Source organism: Erythrolamprus reginae, chromosome 2 (assembly GCF_031021105.1).
Source record: "Erythrolamprus reginae isolate rEryReg1 chromosome 2, rEryReg1.hap1, whole genome shotgun sequence".
Classification (NCBI taxonomy): Eukaryota; Metazoa; Chordata; class Lepidosauria; order Squamata; family Dipsadidae; genus Erythrolamprus; species Erythrolamprus reginae.
The window spans coordinates 76840155-76859191 of record NC_091951.1 but is presented as its reverse complement, the minus strand read 5'-3'; the positions used below and the strand labels follow the sequence as shown (position 1 = coordinate 76859191).

The 19037-nt window shown below is 40.0% G+C and overlaps 1 protein-coding gene across 2 annotated transcripts in view; it reads left to right on the top strand.

Annotated features, from left to right (window-relative positions):
- Positions 1 to 19037, top strand: part of TPRA1 (transmembrane protein adipocyte associated 1) — a 50186-nt gene that overhangs the window by 15263 nt on the left and 15886 nt on the right. For both annotated transcript variants that reach the window (XM_070738374.1, XM_070738375.1), the window contains exons 2-6: positions 2013 to 2203; positions 2316 to 2448; positions 12423 to 12509; positions 13171 to 13243; positions 18632 to 18711. In XM_070738374.1, coding sequence (XP_070594475.1) covers positions 2025 to 2203; positions 2316 to 2448; positions 12423 to 12509; positions 13171 to 13243; positions 18632 to 18711 — 552 coding nt within the window. In that variant the 5' untranslated portion in view covers positions 2013 to 2024. The remainder of the gene's footprint in view (positions 1 to 2012; positions 2204 to 2315; positions 2449 to 12422; positions 12510 to 13170; positions 13244 to 18631; positions 18712 to 19037) is intronic.

Sequence of the window (19037 nt, the reverse complement as noted above, 5' to 3'; positions counted from 1 at the left end):
TCAATAAGGCATTTTAAATGGTCTCCCTCTCCTAGAATTCATAAAGAAGGACACTTTATAAATGCCAAGCCACTATTTTACAGACATTATTTATAATCTAAACTTCTGAAAAAAAGCATGAACAGATAACAATTGTTACTTATTAGGTTCATTCCAAGGATCATCGTTCTAAAAAATGGCAAAAACAGATCCATATATGTCACGCATATCTGTCTGTCTGTCTGTCTATCTTTCTTATCTATCTATCTATCTATCTATCTATCTATCTATCTATCTATCTATCTATCCATCCATCCATCCATCCATCCATCCATCCATCCATCCATCCATCCATCTGATTTATATGCCACCCCTCTCTGAGGACTCGAGGCGACTTACAATTGCTTATGCAATTCCCAGAGCAAATGTAGAATATCTTTATTTTGCAGCTGTATAATGACAGCATCATTTAGAAAGAGGTGGGGAATTACAGATAGTACTCGACTTACTTAATTGAGGCCAACGTTTCTGTTGCTATGTGAAACACATATTAATTGAATCAATGCAATTGTTAAGTTAGTAACACAGTTGTTAAGTAAATCTGGCTCCCCTGCCCCCTGACTTTGCTTGTCAGAAGGTTGCAAAAAACTGATCACATGACTCTGGGACAATGCAGCCTTCATAAATACTAGCCAGTTGCCAAGTGTTCTAATTTTAATCAGGTGACCATGAAGACGGCTGACCATCAAATGGTAGCCATTATAGGGAATAAACATCTGGAGAATCCCAACTGATCATAACTCTTGCTTATCAGGATACCCAGTTGTCAAGATCTTACTTTCTGGTGCAGGTCTACCCGAGAACTCTTTTTACCTGGAATAACAGTCCAGAAAGTATTTAGGAAGCAAGTCAAGATTAAAACCACTATTTTTTGTTGAATATTTACCATCAATATTTACCACCATAAGATAAACTTAGAAGTTAATGAATATAGTTGATAGTAGGTTTAAGTGTCATTATAGACAGCACTATTTTGTTTTGTTTTCTTTTTTTAAACTTGTTGTATATGTTGTTCTGTTTATGGCTTTTGGTTTTTCTGTATTGTTTTTAAATGTATATATAAATTCAATTAAAATTATTATTTTTGTAAAAAACCACTATTTTGAACTGTACCCTGGAACGTGTTGAATGCCAATGTAGCACTGTAGCAAAAGGTTTAAAGGCAAGCTACCAACTTTATTTTGTACCACTTGCAGCTCCTGAAAAGACTTTAAATATAATATGATGTGGACCAAATTATGCTTATCTGTGAAGGGTATAAGCTTCCTGTTCCAGTCTCACCTGGTCTTGTGGCCATAGATGTCCCTAGTCTTTTGCTTGCCAAATGTTTTAGTCTAACTCTCCTGATCTACTAGCCAATGAAGTCAAAACACATAAGGAGTACATGATTGAGATTATCTCAGGGACCGCCTTCTGCTGCCCGAATCCCAGCGACAAGTTAGGTCCCACAGAGTGGGTCTTCTCCGGGTCCCGTCAACTAAACATTGCCGCTTGGCAGGACCCAGGGGAAGAGCCTTCTCTGGCGGCCCCGGCCCTCTGGAACCAACTCCCCCCCGAGATTAGAATTGCCCCCATCCTCCTTGCCTTTCATAAGCTACTTAAAACCCACCTCTGCCGCCAGGCATGGGGGAATTGAGATACCTTTTCCCCCTAGGCCTTTACAATACTATTATGCATGGTATGTCTGTATGTATGTTTGGTTTTTTATTGTAATGGGTTTTAATTGTTTTTAGTATTGGATTATTGTTATACGCTATCTTATTATTGCTGTTAGCTGCCCCGAGTCTCTGGAGAGGGGCGGCATACAAATCCAATAAATAAATAAATAAAATAAATAAATAAATAAAAGTTGATAAATGTTTGGATTAATAAAGGATAAAATTCTCTGTATTTTTTAAAACAAGTCCCTCATGTAGAATTGTTCAAGATTTATTTTATGATGAAAACATCCTTTTGGCTCTCCCTCTCTTCAGAACGGTGGCAGAATGTCAGCATTGGTGACATCAATACCATTATTTGAGGAGGATAATGCCACTTACTCATCTGCTTCCACGGCCGTGACAACAGCTGACATCCTGACAACACCTTTGTTTTTTAATGCTACCAACACTACTGTGCCACACAAATGCTTGGTGCTGCTGTATGAGGACATAGGCAAATCCAGGTGAGATTCTATTATCGATGGCTTCTGCTTCATCTTCTGAACAAGGTTGTCTGTATCACCAGAAGTGACATGGCACTATTTGAAAAAATGTATCTTTGTCTTATTTTTTTAGAGTTCGTTACTGGGACCTTCTGCTATTGGTTCCCAATGTACTTTTCTTTGCATTTCTCCTCTGGAAATTGCCTTCTGCCAGGGCTAAAATCCATGCCACTTCCAGTCCCATTTTTACTACATTCTACATACTGGTAAGTACAAACTTTATTTTCAGAGAACCTGGGGGATCTGGATATACTGCATTTTTTGGAGTATACGACACACCTTTTTATCCCCCAAAAGAGGGTGATTTTATTTTATTGGATTTGTATGCCGCCCCTCTCCGTAGACTCGGGGCGGCTAACAACAGTAGACAATCCAATATAAACAGTTAAAAACCCCTAGTGTAAAACCAACATACATACAGACATACCATGCATAAAATTGTAAAGTCCTAGGGGGAAAGAGTATCTCAGTTCCCCCATGCCTGGCAGCAGAGGTGGGTTTTAAGAAGCTTACAAAAGGCAAGGAGGGTGGGAGCAATTCTAATATCTGGGCGGAGTTGGTTCCAGAGGGTCGGGGCTGCCACAGAGAAGGCTCTTCCCCTGGGTCCCGCCAAGCGACATTGTTTAGTTGACGGGACCCGGAGAAGACCCCACTCTGTGGGACCTAACTGGTCGCTGGGATTCGTGCAGCAGAAGGCGGTCCCTGAGATAGTCTGGTCCGGTGCCATGCCTGGAAACCCTGGATGCATCTTATATGACCAAATGTAGCCCCACCCCCACCCTTTGGCCTCTGCCTCCCAGCAATTTACTTCCTTGCAGCAAACAGAACAGTGCCTGTTTAAGCCAAGCAACTTATTAGCAGCTTCCCAACCCTCAGCTGATTTGAGACCATGTGCTAAATTGAAATTGAAACTAGCTGCAAGGAGGCAAATTGCTGGGAGAGATGCAGATTTTTATTTTCTGCTGAACTGGATGCACTTATCTATAAATGTAGAATGTTCAAATTATTAGACTTTTTAAAATATTGCTTTATTATTGTCTAGACAACAAAATGAAGCTTTTTAAAATAAATGCTTTTGATCTGAAGAGGCCCAGTGCTATTGTATCTTCTTTTAAATAGCAGAGAATAACTATACTTCCAGAAATGTACATTTCTCCAATTCTTTGCTATTTCTATTGTTCAGGCACACACATGCATAAATACACAGCAAACAGTGTATATCATCTACTGTTTGTTGGGAGGCAGAATTTTTTCCCCTTGTTTTCCTCCTCCAAAACTAAAGCGCGTCTTATACTCTGAAAATACAGTATATTCACTTGGCTTCTTTAGGATTGGTGAAAGGGCTCAGGAGTTAGTAATGTGTCTCTCTACAAATCTTTTATTTGGAAATGAGACATTCTTGTGATTTAATATGATCATTTACCTGCTTGATATTTCTTATGCTGTTTCTGTGTCTTTTGTGTTTCCGGAAAATCTGACCTTTTAGAGAATAGCAGCCAATCTCCAAAAGGATAAATGGCTTTATTGCCACTTCTTTAGTTGTTAACTTGATTTGACATGGGCAGTCACATTTTGCAATTGAACTTATCTGACTTACGCTCTGTCCAGTGCCTGGCATTTGTTAGCTAATGTAATTCTCATTGTTCAAGGAGAGAACAAACTCCTTTTCTCTTTGACATACTTTCTCCTTGCAAAATGGCTCTCCCTTTAAATAACTCCAGATATTAACCAATTTTTAAAAAATGCAAGTAAGTTTGACAGCTCTATTTTTCTTCGTTGTTTTCTAATTTTCTTCCCTCCATCCTTCTGCTGGCCGATCTGTGGCAACGCCATCCAGTGTGGATGATAGAGAATGAAATGGGGAATTATAGGTCAGGAGCATGTAGATCATTGCCTTTCTCTGACCTAGACCAAGAGACAAATCAAAACCCTGACTGTCAGTATCATGGTCGCTTACCACTGACTGAGGGACAGTGGTAAGAGGGAATTGATAAGTCTGTGTTTTCTGATGTTCTTTTTTAATTGCACAATTTCTACATTGCCACATTTTAAGGCTATTTCTTGTTAACGGTTGCAAGGAGATTAGAGAGGAATTCAAATGAGGAGGAAAACATTTCCTTACCCTTGCCTTAAAGCTTCTAATTATTATTCTAAGTGAAAACTCAAGTTAACTTTAAAAAATTCTACTTTCTGTGTGATGTGTTTGTGAATCTCTCTCTTTGCCTCTCTGGGGTGTGTGTGTGTGTGTGTACTGTATTGGGATAATGCTTCATTATTTTGGCATTTGTGATACTCTCTCTTCCCATTTCCCCAAGCAGTTTTGTGTTTCTGTTCTGTAGTTTCCTTAGAATTTCTTCTTCAGAAAATAAGGAAGGAAGGGATTTGCTTGCCTCTTGCAGAAAGAGGATGATATTGTATTAGCATTTTACACAAGGGGGAATGAGGCATGTTTCTGCCAGTGGATAGGTGAAGCTATAGGGGCAACAGCTATCAAAGGCTGGTATTAACAGGAGGCTGGTATTTCTTACCTGCATGGCCGTTTTCATGCCTGCTAGGTATGACATAGATATGGCACATGTTCCAAAATTGAATATGTAAAACCTTGATGGTATAAAATTCCACTTAAAATACAAGAGCAAGGAATAAATTAGGACCTGTCTTCCTGGAAAAAACATTACAGGATTTTCTTAATGTTCTTTCTTCTCCATGGAAAGGTTATCCTGTTAGAAGGAACTCAGAAATCACCATCTTTGAACTCTGTATAAAATTCTGTTCACCCAGGAAAACTGGTCAAAATTGCAAATGACTTAAGTGCCAAAGCCCACAGTAACAATATCGCCAAAAAGGCTTCTAGAGTTGTTAACCTGATCCTGCGTAGCTTCTGCTCTGGCAATCTCATACTATTCACCAGAGCTTACAAAACTTTCACCCGACCCATCCTCAAATACAGCTCATCTGTCTGGAACCCATATTGCATCTCGGACATTAACATCCTTGAAAATGTCCAAAAATTCTTCACCAGAAGAGCCCTTCACTTCTCCACTTGAAACAGAATACCCTATGAAACTAGACTTACAATTCTGGGTCTAGAAATCTTAGAACTACGACGCCTTAAACATGATTGTCATATACTGTTTTATTACTGTTGTTAGCCGCCCCGAGTCTGCGGAGAGGGGCGGCATACAAATCCAATAAATGAATGAATGAATGAAAAATGATCTAAGCATTGCCCACAAGATCATATGCTACAATGTCCTGCCTGTCAACGACTACTTCAGCTTCAACCGCAATAACACAAGAGCACGCAACAGATTCAAACTTAATATTAACCGCTCCAAACTTGACTGTAAAAAATATGACTTTAGCAATCAAGTCGTCGAAGCGTGGAACTCATTACTGGATTCTGTGGTGTCATCACCTAACCCCCAACATTTTTCCTTAGACTATCCACGATTGACCTCTCCAGGTTTCTAAGAGGTCAGTAAGGGGAATACATAAGTGCACTAGTGTGTGCCTTCTGTCCCCTGTCCAATTGTCTCTCCTATAACTCCTATATCTTTTCTTCCATTCATATATCTTTTCCTCTATTCTTCATTGACGTATTTTATTCTTATATCTTTTCTCCTATCCTTTCTTTGATATATATTAATACATGTTTATTCTCTTTAACCTTCATTGTGTATTGGACAAAATAAATAAAATAAAATTAAAATATATATATAGGCTTTCTGGGAGAGGCTTGTCCTAATCCCAGACAAATGGCTTCTTATCTTGTAGAACAGCGCACGTGCCCAACCCCCCAAAATGCAATGCATGCTTGCCCCACACATGCGTGCAAGATCCCCCATGCATGTCCCACCCTCTGTATGCCCCCTGCCCCCTGCACATGTGTGTGTGACCCCCCCCGCCTGCTCCCCATGCAGGTGACACCTGAACGTACCCTGCCCGCTTCGCATGTCTGGCAGAGACCTGACAACCAGCTGGCCAGTGGGAATTGCACACACATGCATGACAGAGCTGAACTGGGGCAATGGCTTGCATGCCCACACAGAGGGCGCATGCCTACCACAGGTTCATCATCAGGGCTATAGAGTAAATTTAGAAGTAGTGGAACTCATTAAGGGAGATCTCAGATAATACTGAACTAAGCAACAGTCATTCCTTTTTTCTCTGCAGTTCTGTGTCACTTTCAAGTTTTCTTATACTTGCCGACCTTGTACAGTGGTACCTCTACTTAAGAACGCCTCTGCTTAAGAACTTTTTGAGATAAGAACTGGGTGTTCAAGGTTTTTTTGCCTCTACTTAAGAACCATTTTCTACTTAAGAACCCGAGCCCAGAAAAATTTCCCAGGAAATTTGAGAGCGGCACGAAGGCACAGCCAGTTTCCTGCCATTCCTCCTTTAATCCCGGCCATCTCGGGCTTTTCTGGGCTGCCAGAGGAGCCTTTCGGTGGTACTTAAGGAGGCTTTCGCAGTCCAGAGCTAACGAAGCATTTTCCTTTCTCTGGGCGCTTGGACAGGGAATAAACCTTTGCCAGCACCCAGAGAAAAGAAATGCTCCATTTGCTCTGGGCCGCCTCAGAGTCCCTCATTTTTTAAAAAAAAGTCTTAAAGTTTTGGGTTTTTTTGATTCGCCTCACCTCACCTTCTTCCTTCGGCAGTGACTGTCCTCCTCCTCTTCTTCTTCCTCCTCCTCCCACCCAAATTTGGAGCTTTAATTTCTTTCCTAATAGGTTTGCACACATTATTTGCTTTTACATTGATTCCTATGGGAAAAATTGCTTTTACTTACAAACTTTTCTACTTAAGAACCTGGTCACGGAACAAATTAAGTTCTTAAGTAGAGGTACCACTGTACTGTACTTACTTCTCTGCTGGATCTTTGGGAATGTCTGCTGGTATTTTTTTTTCCTGGCTTTTTGAGTAATTTCCTCTTTTTAAAATGGACTTATGAAACAGATTCCGTCTGTCTCCTTGCTTTCCAAATGCCCTCTTTGATGGCTTCTTGTAGAGCATTTTTGCCACTTACTCATTTACTCAGCGAAATGTGTGTGCTGCTTTTTTTCCAGGCTTGCGGTATTTGTTAACTGAGTACTGTATAATGGAAAATTTGGAAGTGCAGCTCTAGTAAAAAGCCACAGGTCGGAATAAGGAAAGGTGTTTGGAATCATATATTATTTAGACCTTAACTGAAGCTTAGCTGCAGAACCGAAATGACTTTACGGGACAGAACAAAGACGAAAGAGGCTTGGAAGGAAGACAAATAGGTAACCTACAGCTTAGTGATAAAAGCGATTGAAAAACAGGAAATTGAGGCAAACCAAAATAGACTTTGTTCTGCAACAAAATTGTATTGCTTTGGGATTGCAGGGATGTACTCACTAAACACAATTTATAAACATTGTGTGCAGGGTAAATGTATAACACCGCAGGCTGTAAAAATTATAGTGAAATATTTATGCAAGTGTCTACATTTGAGGTTAGTCAAATGTAACTTATTAGCCTTAACAGCATTTCTGGTCCTATAACATTGGAAGCGTTTATCCTGTAGGGATAGCATTCTGCAATGGCTGTGAGATTGCCTAGCAATGTAACATTTCAGTAGTGATTGGAAAGGCAGGAATATCTTAGAGAGAAAGTAGATCTATTTTATTGGTGCAGTATAAGAAAGGATCCTGTAGACATAGTTCCCTCTAAGCTGCGCAGTGCGCTATGGCGCAGAGGTTTTTACCTCTCAGCCCAGGGAATTTCAAATTTAGCGCGGAGGACTGACCTCCGCGCTGAAATTTGAAATGAGAACTGCTGCTGCTCTACAACATAGGGCAGCAACAGTTCCTTAGGAAAGGCGGGAAAGAAAGGGGCCGGCCAATTGCAGGCCGGTTTCTTCCCGCCCCTTAAACTCCGGATTTTCCCCTCCCCGGCCACGCCCATCGGCAGCCGGCCGGGCTCCCGGGAGGCGGAGCGTGTTCGGCCGTCGTGTCTTCGCCTCCACACGCCGCCTCCGCCCAGCCGAAAACAAAACAGCTCCAAAAGTCAGCCGGGCTCCCGGGAGGCGGAGCGTGTTCGGGCGCCGTGTCTTCGCCTCCGCGTGCCGCCTCCACTTGGCCGAAAACAAAACGGCTCCAAAAGTCGTCCGAGCGTGACCGGGCGCCGGGGATGCCTGAGAAAGCTAGGGGGTGCATGGCTGCTTCCTCTTCGCTGCAGAGCCGCCGGGCAGAGGCGAAGACAACAGCACCCTCCACTCTCTCTCTGGCTCTCTTTCTCTCTCTTTTTCTCTCTGTTGCCGGCGTGGTGAACGAGAGAGAAAGAGAGGGAAAGAAAGCAAGAGAGAAAGAGAGGGAAAGAAAGCAAGAGAGAGAGAAAGAGAGGGGGGAAGGAGGGAGAGGGAAAGACATGGAGGGAGGGAAGGAGGGAGAGAGAAAGAGCAAAAAAGAGAGGAAGGAAGGAAGAGAGAAAGGAAGAGGGATGGAGAGAGAGAGGGAAAGAAAGATGAAGGAAGGGAGAGAGAAAGGGGGAGGGAGAGATAGAAAGGAGGGAGAGGGGGGTAGTTAGATAGGGAGAGGGAAAAGGAAGGGCTTGGAGAAAGGCAGGGGGAGAGAAAGATAGAAAGGAAAGAGGGAGGGAGAGATAGAAAGAAAAGAGGGAGGGAGGAAAGAAGGAGGGAGAGATAGAAAGGAAAGAGGGAGGGAGAGATAGAAAGGATAGAATTATGGATGCAAGAACTTGCTCATGTGTGATAGCGCACGCCCACACTTCATTTATTTATTTATTTATTTATTTATTTATTTATTCTTATATGCCGCCCAGTGCCAAAGGGACTGCCGCTCAGACACTATACTTTTCCGCTCACCCCGAAAAAAAATTAGAGGGAACACTGCCTGTAGAGTCAACTTAGGAGAACTTAGGTGGTGGAGGGGCTCATTATATATTATAATATACAGTATACAGTGTTCCTTCAATTTTCACAGGGGATGCGTTCTGAGACCGTCTGTGAAAGTCAAATTTCCGCGAAGTAGAGATGCAGAAGTAAATACACTATTTTTGGCTATGAACAGTATCACAAGCCTTCCCTTAACACTTTAAACCCCAAAATTGCAATTTCCCATTCCCTTAGCAACCATTTAGATTATTACTCACCATGTTTATTTATTAAAGTTTATTAAAAAAAATTTATTAAAGGCAGATGAAAGTTTGGCAATGACATATGACATTGGGCAGGAAAAACCGTGGTATAGGGAAAAAACCCACGAAGTATTTTTAAATTACCGTAATATTTTTGAAAAACCATGGTATAGACTTTTCGCGAAGTTCGAATCCGTGAAAATCGAGGGAACACTGTATACTGGTACATCCTCATATACTGAGGAAGCTTCATTTCCATGAATATTGTACAAATGTAACCAACAAATGTCAACATTTTCTCTCTGTCTCATATATGTATGTATGTGTGTATATGTGTATATATGTATGTATGTATGTATACATATCTGTCTGTCTATCTGTCTTACCAGGAAAGCATATACAGTGTTCCCTCGATTTTCGCGGGTTCGAACTTTGTGGAAAGTCTATACCACGGGTTTTCAAAAATATTAATTAAAAAATACTTTGCGGGTTTTTTTCCCTATACCATGGTTTTTCCCACCCGATGACGTCATATGTCATCGCCAAACTTTCGTCTGCCTTTAATAAATATTTTTTTTAATAAACTTTAATAAATAAACATGGTGAGTAATAATCTGAATGGTTGCTAAGGGAATGGAAAATTGCAATTTAGGGTTTTAAAGTGTTAAGGGAAGGCTTGTGATACTGTTCATAGCCAAAAATAGTGCATTTATTTCCGCATCTCTACTTCGTGGAAATTCAACTTTCGCGGGCGGTCTCGGAACGCATCCCCCGTGAAAATCGAGGGAACACTGTATAGTGGTGTGCTTTGGTGAGTAAGGTTGAGCAAGGAATTTCCCTTAATTGACAGTGCTTTCTGAGTCTGTACATTCCTTGTGTGTATTCAGGTGTATCTTCATAGCCTAAAAGGCCTAAAGTGAGGGTTGGGAATTTTCTCAAGGGGCCACATGAGAAATTGGGCTATTGTGGAGGGCCACTGTCTCTCCACCGCCACCACTTCAGGCCGAACAGGGACAGCAAAGGGCCAGATGTGACCCATAGGCTGTGAAATACCTAGGTCTGGTCTAAGGAGACTTCCCCAAGTCTCATAACTGTAGATACAAGACATTTGTTGGTTGAGCCACAAGACTTCTGAGATTCTGGTCATAAATGCACTATAGACATCCTGTTATAAGTGGAGTAAAGTGCCATTGCCAAATTGTGACTGTGGGGCTGAAAAACTATCCGACATATAGTGAGAGAGCGCCAAAACTGAGCCTATAATGGAGACTTCGTTGATTTCCTGGCTGTAACAAATGAAGTAAAAACATTTATCTGTAATCTAGATATAGATATTTATAATGTATTAGACTTCTTATTTCATATTTTGTATTTTTATCTCTTGTGTTTTTAACGAAAATGTGATATGAATGTGCCATAGGATAAATAATAATAAAATAATGAGACACTGGTGGGCTTTAGCAAAAGTCAAGTTAGGTTTGAAAGCAGCCCAATTGCTTGGGAATTATTTACTGTTTATTTTTCCTATTTCTAAATCCTTTTGCATTTTTATTTTCTTTTAGTAGTTGACTTTTGGAGTATATCCAAGCTCAGAAGTTTCTTGATAACTTGTGGGAGTGACGGTTGATATTTACAGTATTTATTGTATTAGAATATAAAGAAGCACCACAGTGCTTTGAAATGTTATTAAGTTTAAAATAAAAAAGAGAATAAGATACAATACAAATCTAATAAATAAATAAAATAAAAAACCCTCAGCCATGAGGCATTTCTGTAGCCCTTAATGAAAAAAGAAATCTACTATAGGTAACCTGATGCTTATTTCTCTATAGCTTTCCCACCTACAGCAAGACATCCTATTTGTTATTTTCTCTGCTGTCTTAAGTTTTTATTTTTAGGAAGGTACTCTCAATGTGTTAGCTCTGTACAACACACTTCCTTAATTCGTAGCTATTTGGGGCCTGGATGGGTGTCAACAGACTCAAACTCAGCCCGGATAAGACAGAGTGGCTGTGGGTTTTGCCTCCCAAGGACAATCCCATCTGTCCGTCCATTACCCTGGGGGGGGAATCATTGACCCCCTCAGAGAGGGTCCGCAACTTTGGCGTCCTCCTCGATCCACAGCTCACATTAGAAAACCATCTCTCAGCTGTGGCAAGGGGGGCGTTTGCCCAGGTTCGCCTGGTGCACCAGTTGCGGCCCTATCTGGACCGGGACTCATTGCTCACAGTCACTCATGCCCTCATCACCTCGAGGTTCGACTACTGTAATGCTCTCTACATGGGGCTACCTTTGAAAAGTGTTCGGAAACTTCAGATCGTGCAGAATGCAGCTGCGAGAGCAGTCATGGGCTTACCTAGGTATGCCCATGTTTCACCATCACTCCGCAGTCTGCATTGGCTGCCGATCAATTTCCGGTCACAATTCAAAGTGTTGGTTATGACCTTTAAAGCCCTTCATGGCATCGGACCAGAATATCTCCGAGACCGCCTCCTGCCGCACGAATCCCAGCGACCGATTAGGTCCCACAGAGTGGGCCTTCTCCGGGTCCCGTCAACTAAACAATGTCGGTTGGCGGGCCCCAGGGGAAGAGCCTTCTCTGTGGCGGCACCGACTCTCTGGAACCAACTCCCCCCAGAGATTAGAACTGCCCCTACTCTTCCTGCCTTCCGTAAACTCCTTAAAACCCACCTTTGCCGTCAGGCATGGGGGAATTGAAACATCTCCCCTTGGGCATGTTTAATTTATACATGGTATGCTTGTGTGTGTGTCTGTTAGTATATGGGTTTTTTTTTAAATCTTTAAATATTTTAAACTTATTCGGATTATTTATGATTTGTTTTACTCTGTTGTGAGCCGCCCCGAGTCTTCGGAGAGGGGCGGCATACAAATCTAAATAATAAATAAATAAATAAATAAATAAATAAATAAATAAATAAATAAATAAATAAATAAATAAATATTTTCTTTCAGGTGTTTGTGGTTGCTGTGGTTGGCATACAAACCTAAATAATAAATAAATAAATAAATAAATAAATAAATAAATATTTTCTTTCAGGTGTTTGTGGTTGCTGTAGTTGGCATTGCTCGGGCTGTTGTCTCCATGACAGTCAGTGCTTCTACTGCTGCTACCGTCACTGACAAGGTGAGATCAGCTTTCATTTTACAGTAAGTGGTGGATCTAGATTTGATCCCTTCCCCTCTCCCATTTTCAAATTTAATACTAACTTATAATCAGATATGATAATACAGATATGCTCAAGTATCTGGCATATATCTCTTAAAGAAAAAGTTGGAATTACTAGTCTGATATTGTTGGAGAGATTCAGAGGTGGTTAAAATACAATCAGGGTACATTGTGGGTAGGAGGAATCCACTCAAAGTGGGCCAATAATAACTAATTTAGAACGAGTTGTTAATGCAATTTAGGGCTAAGAGAAACACTTGAAAGGAAGTGTCAAAACATGAAGTGCAAAGCTGAAGTTCATCCTCTTGAGTAATTGAAGCTAGAGGAAAAAGACAGCATTCCTGATAATTAATTAGGAGTTTATTGCTGCCTGAATAATTTGATAATAAGCACTTATAGTTGATGTATATGTGTAAAAAAGAAATTAATGTTGATACATCATAGGCGGATCCTACCAATAATTCTGGTATATTATTATTTAAATAAGTGGAAATGTGCTTAATACATTTATTTAAAAATGGAGAATTGGTGTCTTTTAATGTTCTAATTACTAATGCTGCACATTTAATGACCTTTGGCTTGCTGAATTTGTCTCTCTGATCTGTGTTGTCATCTCTAGATCCTATGGGAAATCACAAGATTTTTCCTTCTGGCCATTGAGCTGAGCATGGTGATTTTGGGCCTTGCATTTGGTAACAAGTCTTTCTTAATATTTTTTTCCTTTTCTATAAATTTAAATATTAGGTAGTAATAAAATGCAATATTAAGCAGAAATCGATTTATACAAGAAGTAGTATTTCAATATAAATATTCCCTACATTCAAAGAAGAACTAAATAAGTAGTAGATGACATCCACATAATGAGTCATTGTGGCACCGTGTTTAGATTGAAGTATTGCAACCTAACTCTGCCCACTGCCAGGGGTTCGATCTTGACTAGCTTAAGGTTGACTTAGAATTCCATCCTTCTGAGGTCAGTAAAATGAGGGACCACATTGTTGGGGGAAATATGCTGACATTGTAAATCACTTACATGGTTCTATAATTGCTATTGCACTTATACAGGTAATTGTAATTGCTGTTGTAGAATTAGATAGTTCTGCTATTACTATGCTATTGTTTTATTGAACATAAACAGTTTTAAGTTATTGATTCTGTTCCAATGTATTTCTGCTTAGTACATATTTTTATAAAATCACAAATTTTATTTATTTTGCATTTCTATAACATTGGCCCTCCTATTTACAACAATACTCTAGGTGTATGTTAGGCTAAGAGCCAGGCCTCCAAGTATCTGCTCTGAAATTTGAAAATGTACCCTACTCTTACAGTTAATAAGGCATATACTGTATATTGTAGGTTGCAGTGACCATCTATGTTTGTGGTTTGATGTAAAAACTCATTGTGAGCAATCCTATAATGCAACCAAAGTATTGGATTTCAGAAAAACAAATTTTAATGCAATGGGAGAATATTTAGATAATGAATTAAAGGGGAGGGATAAAATGGCAGGAGCGAGCATCCAGTGGACTGTATTAAAAAAGGCCATCTTAAAAGCCACTGGACTGTATGTAAGACAAATAACTAAAGGTAAAAGGAAGAAGAAACCGCTATGGTTTAGCAATGATGTAAGGGCTATAGTCAATGAAAAAAAGGCTGCCTATAGGAGGTATAAAGAGTCTGGAAGTATAGCTGATAGGGAGGTATATAAAATGAGACAGAAGGAGGCGAAACAGATAATATATGCTGCTAAAGCCTCAAAAGAGGAAGAAATTGCCAAATCTGTAAAGAAGGGGGATAAAACCTTCTTCAGATATATTAATGATAAGAAGAAGAAAAACTGCGGCATCACGAAGCTTAGTACCGGGAATAATACATGCATTAATGGGAATAAGGAGATCGCTGACCATTTCAATAGCTACTTCTGTTCAGTTTTCTCAAAAGACACCTTACAAAATAATACTATAGAGGGATATAGCATTGCTTCCAGCTGTACGGATTCAGCTCCAGTGATCTTAGAAGCCGATGTCTTAGAAGAACTTGAACGATTAAAGATAAATAAGGCAATGGGTCCAGATGGCATCCACCCCAGAGTTCTTAAAGAACTCAGATCTGTCATTGCTACCCCCCTGACTGATTTGTTTAACCAATCCTTGTTAACAGGAGAAGTTCCTGAGGATTGGAGAATGGCCAGTGTTGTGCCTATTCACAAGAAGGGCAGTAGAGAAGAAGCTGGTAACTACAGGCCAGTTAGCTTGACATCAGTTGTAGTTAAAATGATGGAGACTCTATTCAAAAAGAGGATAAATCAGCACCTAAAAAACAATAACTTATTAGACCCAAATCAGCATGGCTTTACTGAAGGCAAATCATGTCAGACTAATCTCATTGATTTCTTTGACTATGTCACAAAGGTGTTGGATGAAGGTGGTGCCGTGGATATTGCCTACCTGGACTTCAGCAAAGCCTTTGATACGGTTCCACATAAAGAGCTGATAGATAAATTAGTGAAGATTGGACTTAATCCCTGGATAGTTCAATGGATTTGCAGCTGGCTGAAGCGTAGACATCAGAGAGTTATTGTTAATGGCGAGTATTCTGAGCAGAGTCAGGTTACAAGCGGTGTGCCACAAGGATCTGTTCTGGGTCCTATTCTTTTTAATATGTTTGTAAGTGACATAGGGGAAGGTTTGGTAGGGAAGGTTTGCCTATTTGCCGATGACTCTAAAGTGTGCAATAGGGTTGATATTCCTGGAGGCGTCTGTAATATGGTAAATGATTTAGCTTTACTAGATAAATGGTCTAAGCAATGGAAACTGCAGTTTAATGTTTCCAAATGTAAAATAATGCACTTGGGGAAAAGGAATCCTCAATCTGAGTATTGTATTGGCAGTTCAGTGTTGGCAAATACTTCAAAAGAAAAGGATTTAGGGGTAGTGATTTCTGACAGTCTCAAAATGGGTGAACAGTGCAGTCAGGCGGTAGGGAAAGCAAGTAGGATGCTTGGCTGCATAGCTAGAGGTATAACAAGCAGGAAGAGGGAGATTATGATCCCACTATATAGAATGATGGTGAGACCACATTTGGAATACTGTGTTCAGTTCTGGAGACCTCACCTACAAAAAGATATAGACAAAATTGAACGGGTCCAAAGACGGGCTACAAGAATGGTGGAAGGTCTTAAGCATAAAACGTATCAGGAAAGACTTAATGAACTCAATCTGTATAGTCTGGAGGACAGAAGGAAAAGGGGGGACATGATCGAAACATTTAAATATATTAAAGGGTTAAATAAGGTCCAGGAGGGAAGTGTTTTTAATAGGAAAGTGAACACAAGAACAAGGGGACACAATCTGAAGTTAGTTGGGGGAAAGATCAAAAGCAACATGAGAAAATATTATTTTACTGAAAGAGTAGTAGATCCTTGGAACAAACTTCCAGCAGATGTGGTAGATAAATCCACAGTAACTGAATTTAAACATGCCTGGGATAAACATATATCCATCCTAAGATAAAATACAGAAAATAGTATAAGGGCAGACTAGATGGACCATGAGGTCTTTTTCTGCCGTCAGACTTCTATGTTTCTATGTTTCTATATTCTTACATTTCTTTAAAAAGAAAAACATCTTGAACCCTCACCCCACTTGCAGCAGTGTCTCTGTATATATTGCAAAGTTTTTTAAAATTAGATTTAAGATTCTTCTTTTCACCAAAATTTGAGCCTGCATCCAGTCTTAACACAATAATAACAAGCATAGGAATCCACCCCAAGATGACAATATTCAATCAGTAAGGAGGGTTAATATGTTGGGTCACAGCTGGAATAAATTTAACAATGAATGCAATCATTTTTAAATAAGGCTGAAGAAGCTCCAGATCCTGGCACTGGGCTTTCAAATTATCTAAGAGTTGTGATTAAAATACTGGCTCCACAATGTCTTTATTATTTCTAGAGATGTGCAAAATGTTTCAAATTCAAATCATTTCAGGTCGAAAATGCATTTTACACTTGGAACAGAGTGAGAACTTGTTTTGAGCGTGAAACACTTGCCAAAGGGGGAAACAGTCCATTTTATTCGTAAAACAACAGAATTTCCCCTGAAATGAGGCATTTTGAAACCAAAGAAGCAGAACGTATTAAATCCTAAACAGTTCACCCTTGAAATGTCTTACGCAGACCTAAGTATTTCAGATGCTAATTTCATGCCCTTCAATGAGCTGGGCCATAAAGCTTATCATTTCTAGCTGTTTTATGTTGTGTGTATATTAACTTTGTTAAAAATCAATAAAAACATAGAAACATAGAAGACTGACGGCAGAAAAAGACCTCATGGTCCATCTAGTCTGCCCTTATACTATTTTCTGTATTTTATCTTAGGATGGATATATGTTTATCCCAGGCATGTTTAAATTCAGTTACTGTGGATTTATCTACCACATCTGCTGGAAGTTTGTTCCAAGGATCTACTACTCTTTCAGTAAAATAATATTTTCTCATGTTGCTTTTGATCTTTCCCCCAACTAACTTCAGATTGTGCCCCCTTGTTCTTGTGTTCACTTTCCTATTAAAAACACTTCCCTCCTGAACCTTATTTAACCCTTTGACATATTTAAATGTTTTGATTATGTCCCCCCTTTGCCTTCTGTCCTCCAGACTATACAGATTGAGTTCATTAAGTCTTTCCTGATACGTTTTATGCTTAAGACCTTTCACCATTCTTGTAGCCTGTCTTTGGACCCGTTCAATTTTGTCAATATCTTTTTGTAGGTGAGGTCTCCAGAACTGAACACAGTACTCCAAATGTGGTCTCACCAGCGCTCTATATAAGGGGATCTATATAAGGGGATCACAATCTCCCTCTTCCTGCTTGTTATACCTCTAGCTATGCAGCCAAAGCATCCTACTTGCTTTTCCTACTGCCCGACCACACTGCTCACCCATTTTGAGGCTGTCAGAAATCACTACCCCTAAATCCTTCTCTTCTGAAGTTATATTTTTTTTTAAAAAATTCCAGCTTCAAAATGTATATATTGGGGGTGATGGGCATTATAGTTCAGCACATCCATAAATTATCAGATTTGGGAAGACTATTTCAGAGTAAGGTGTGATAGTTAGGCTTATGATTCATATATGGTTTGATAAAATCTGTATGCAAACCTAATTTGTCCTAGAAACTACCACCATCGTGTAATGTTCCCTGTAGATAGCAGGAATTAATCCTGTCCCTCCCTTGCGGCTCCCTGCAGGCAGGTGGAATACAAATAGGCTGCTTGTCCCATGGGCTGCTCTCCCAAGGCATTTGAATTACTCCGCTTTGATCCTTACCTTTTCATCCTGAGAATAGCTTGAAGAAATACTTATTTGGTGTTAGTTAGACAGGGTACATTACGTATTCTTTGCATGCACAAATCAATGTTTTCTAGCTTAGTGCAGCTAGATGGAGGATGAGTTGAAGGAGAAAACTCTGACACTCTTTGAAAGTATGTTGATACAACAATTTAAAGTTTACCAGTGTGTTGATTGTTAATGCTCATATCTTAACTTTATGCTGCTCATTTCTGCATCAGGCAATGTAAGGGAGAAGCTTGATATATGCAAGGTCAATATCGCTGGATTGGTCTGAGGCCCTTCTGATCTTCAGTTAATGGGCAATCTTGCACTATTTATTTATTTATTTGCAAAATATATTGGCCACCTGTATTAACATTGGCTTTTAAAAGGGCCAGTATCCCCCTTCCCTTCTTATGTGATACTTTCACTCACAACAGCAGTACTTATAATAAAAGGTTCATGAAGATTATTGGGATTGATTCATTATGGGGTTTTTTTTCAACCATGCGGTGTTTACTAAGCTATAATGGCCTGGTTTCCATACAGTGCCAAGCCAGAAGGGGTGGCTGTTCTCATTTTGTGACCCAGCAGGATTACACTGAGTAAACCTAAAGGCTTGCAATTCTCTGACCTGTAAATAGTTAAAATGAATGCTGGATTCTTGCATTTAAAAGCTAAAAAAGCACTGAGTAGATTGATGTTAGAGGCAGGGATTGACTGAAGAGTATGATCTTCATTCCATTAGGCCACCTGGAGAGCAAATCCAGTGTCAAGCGTGTCCTGGGTATCACCACGGTTCTGTCGTTGGCCTACTCGGTGACACAGGTAAGCATCATTAACACCTGCCTGTCTGGTTGATGCTCTCAAGGAAAGGCAATTCTTTGGTGCAGAATTCTGGGAGTTGGTTTAATGTGAAATAAAGCTGGAATCCACTTAAGATATATTTTGTGATAAGTTGGGAAGGGAATAATCTTCCTGAATGTTATTTTGAGTTCAAGAATCTCAAGTTGAGAAAATGCATTAAGCCAGGCTGTCAAATCCACTGCTCGCAGGCTGGATGTGTCACGCACTGGCCACACCCACATATGGTTTAGCGAAGGGGGGGGGGAAGTCATGATACATCATGTGATGATGTGGTGACATAGTGAGTT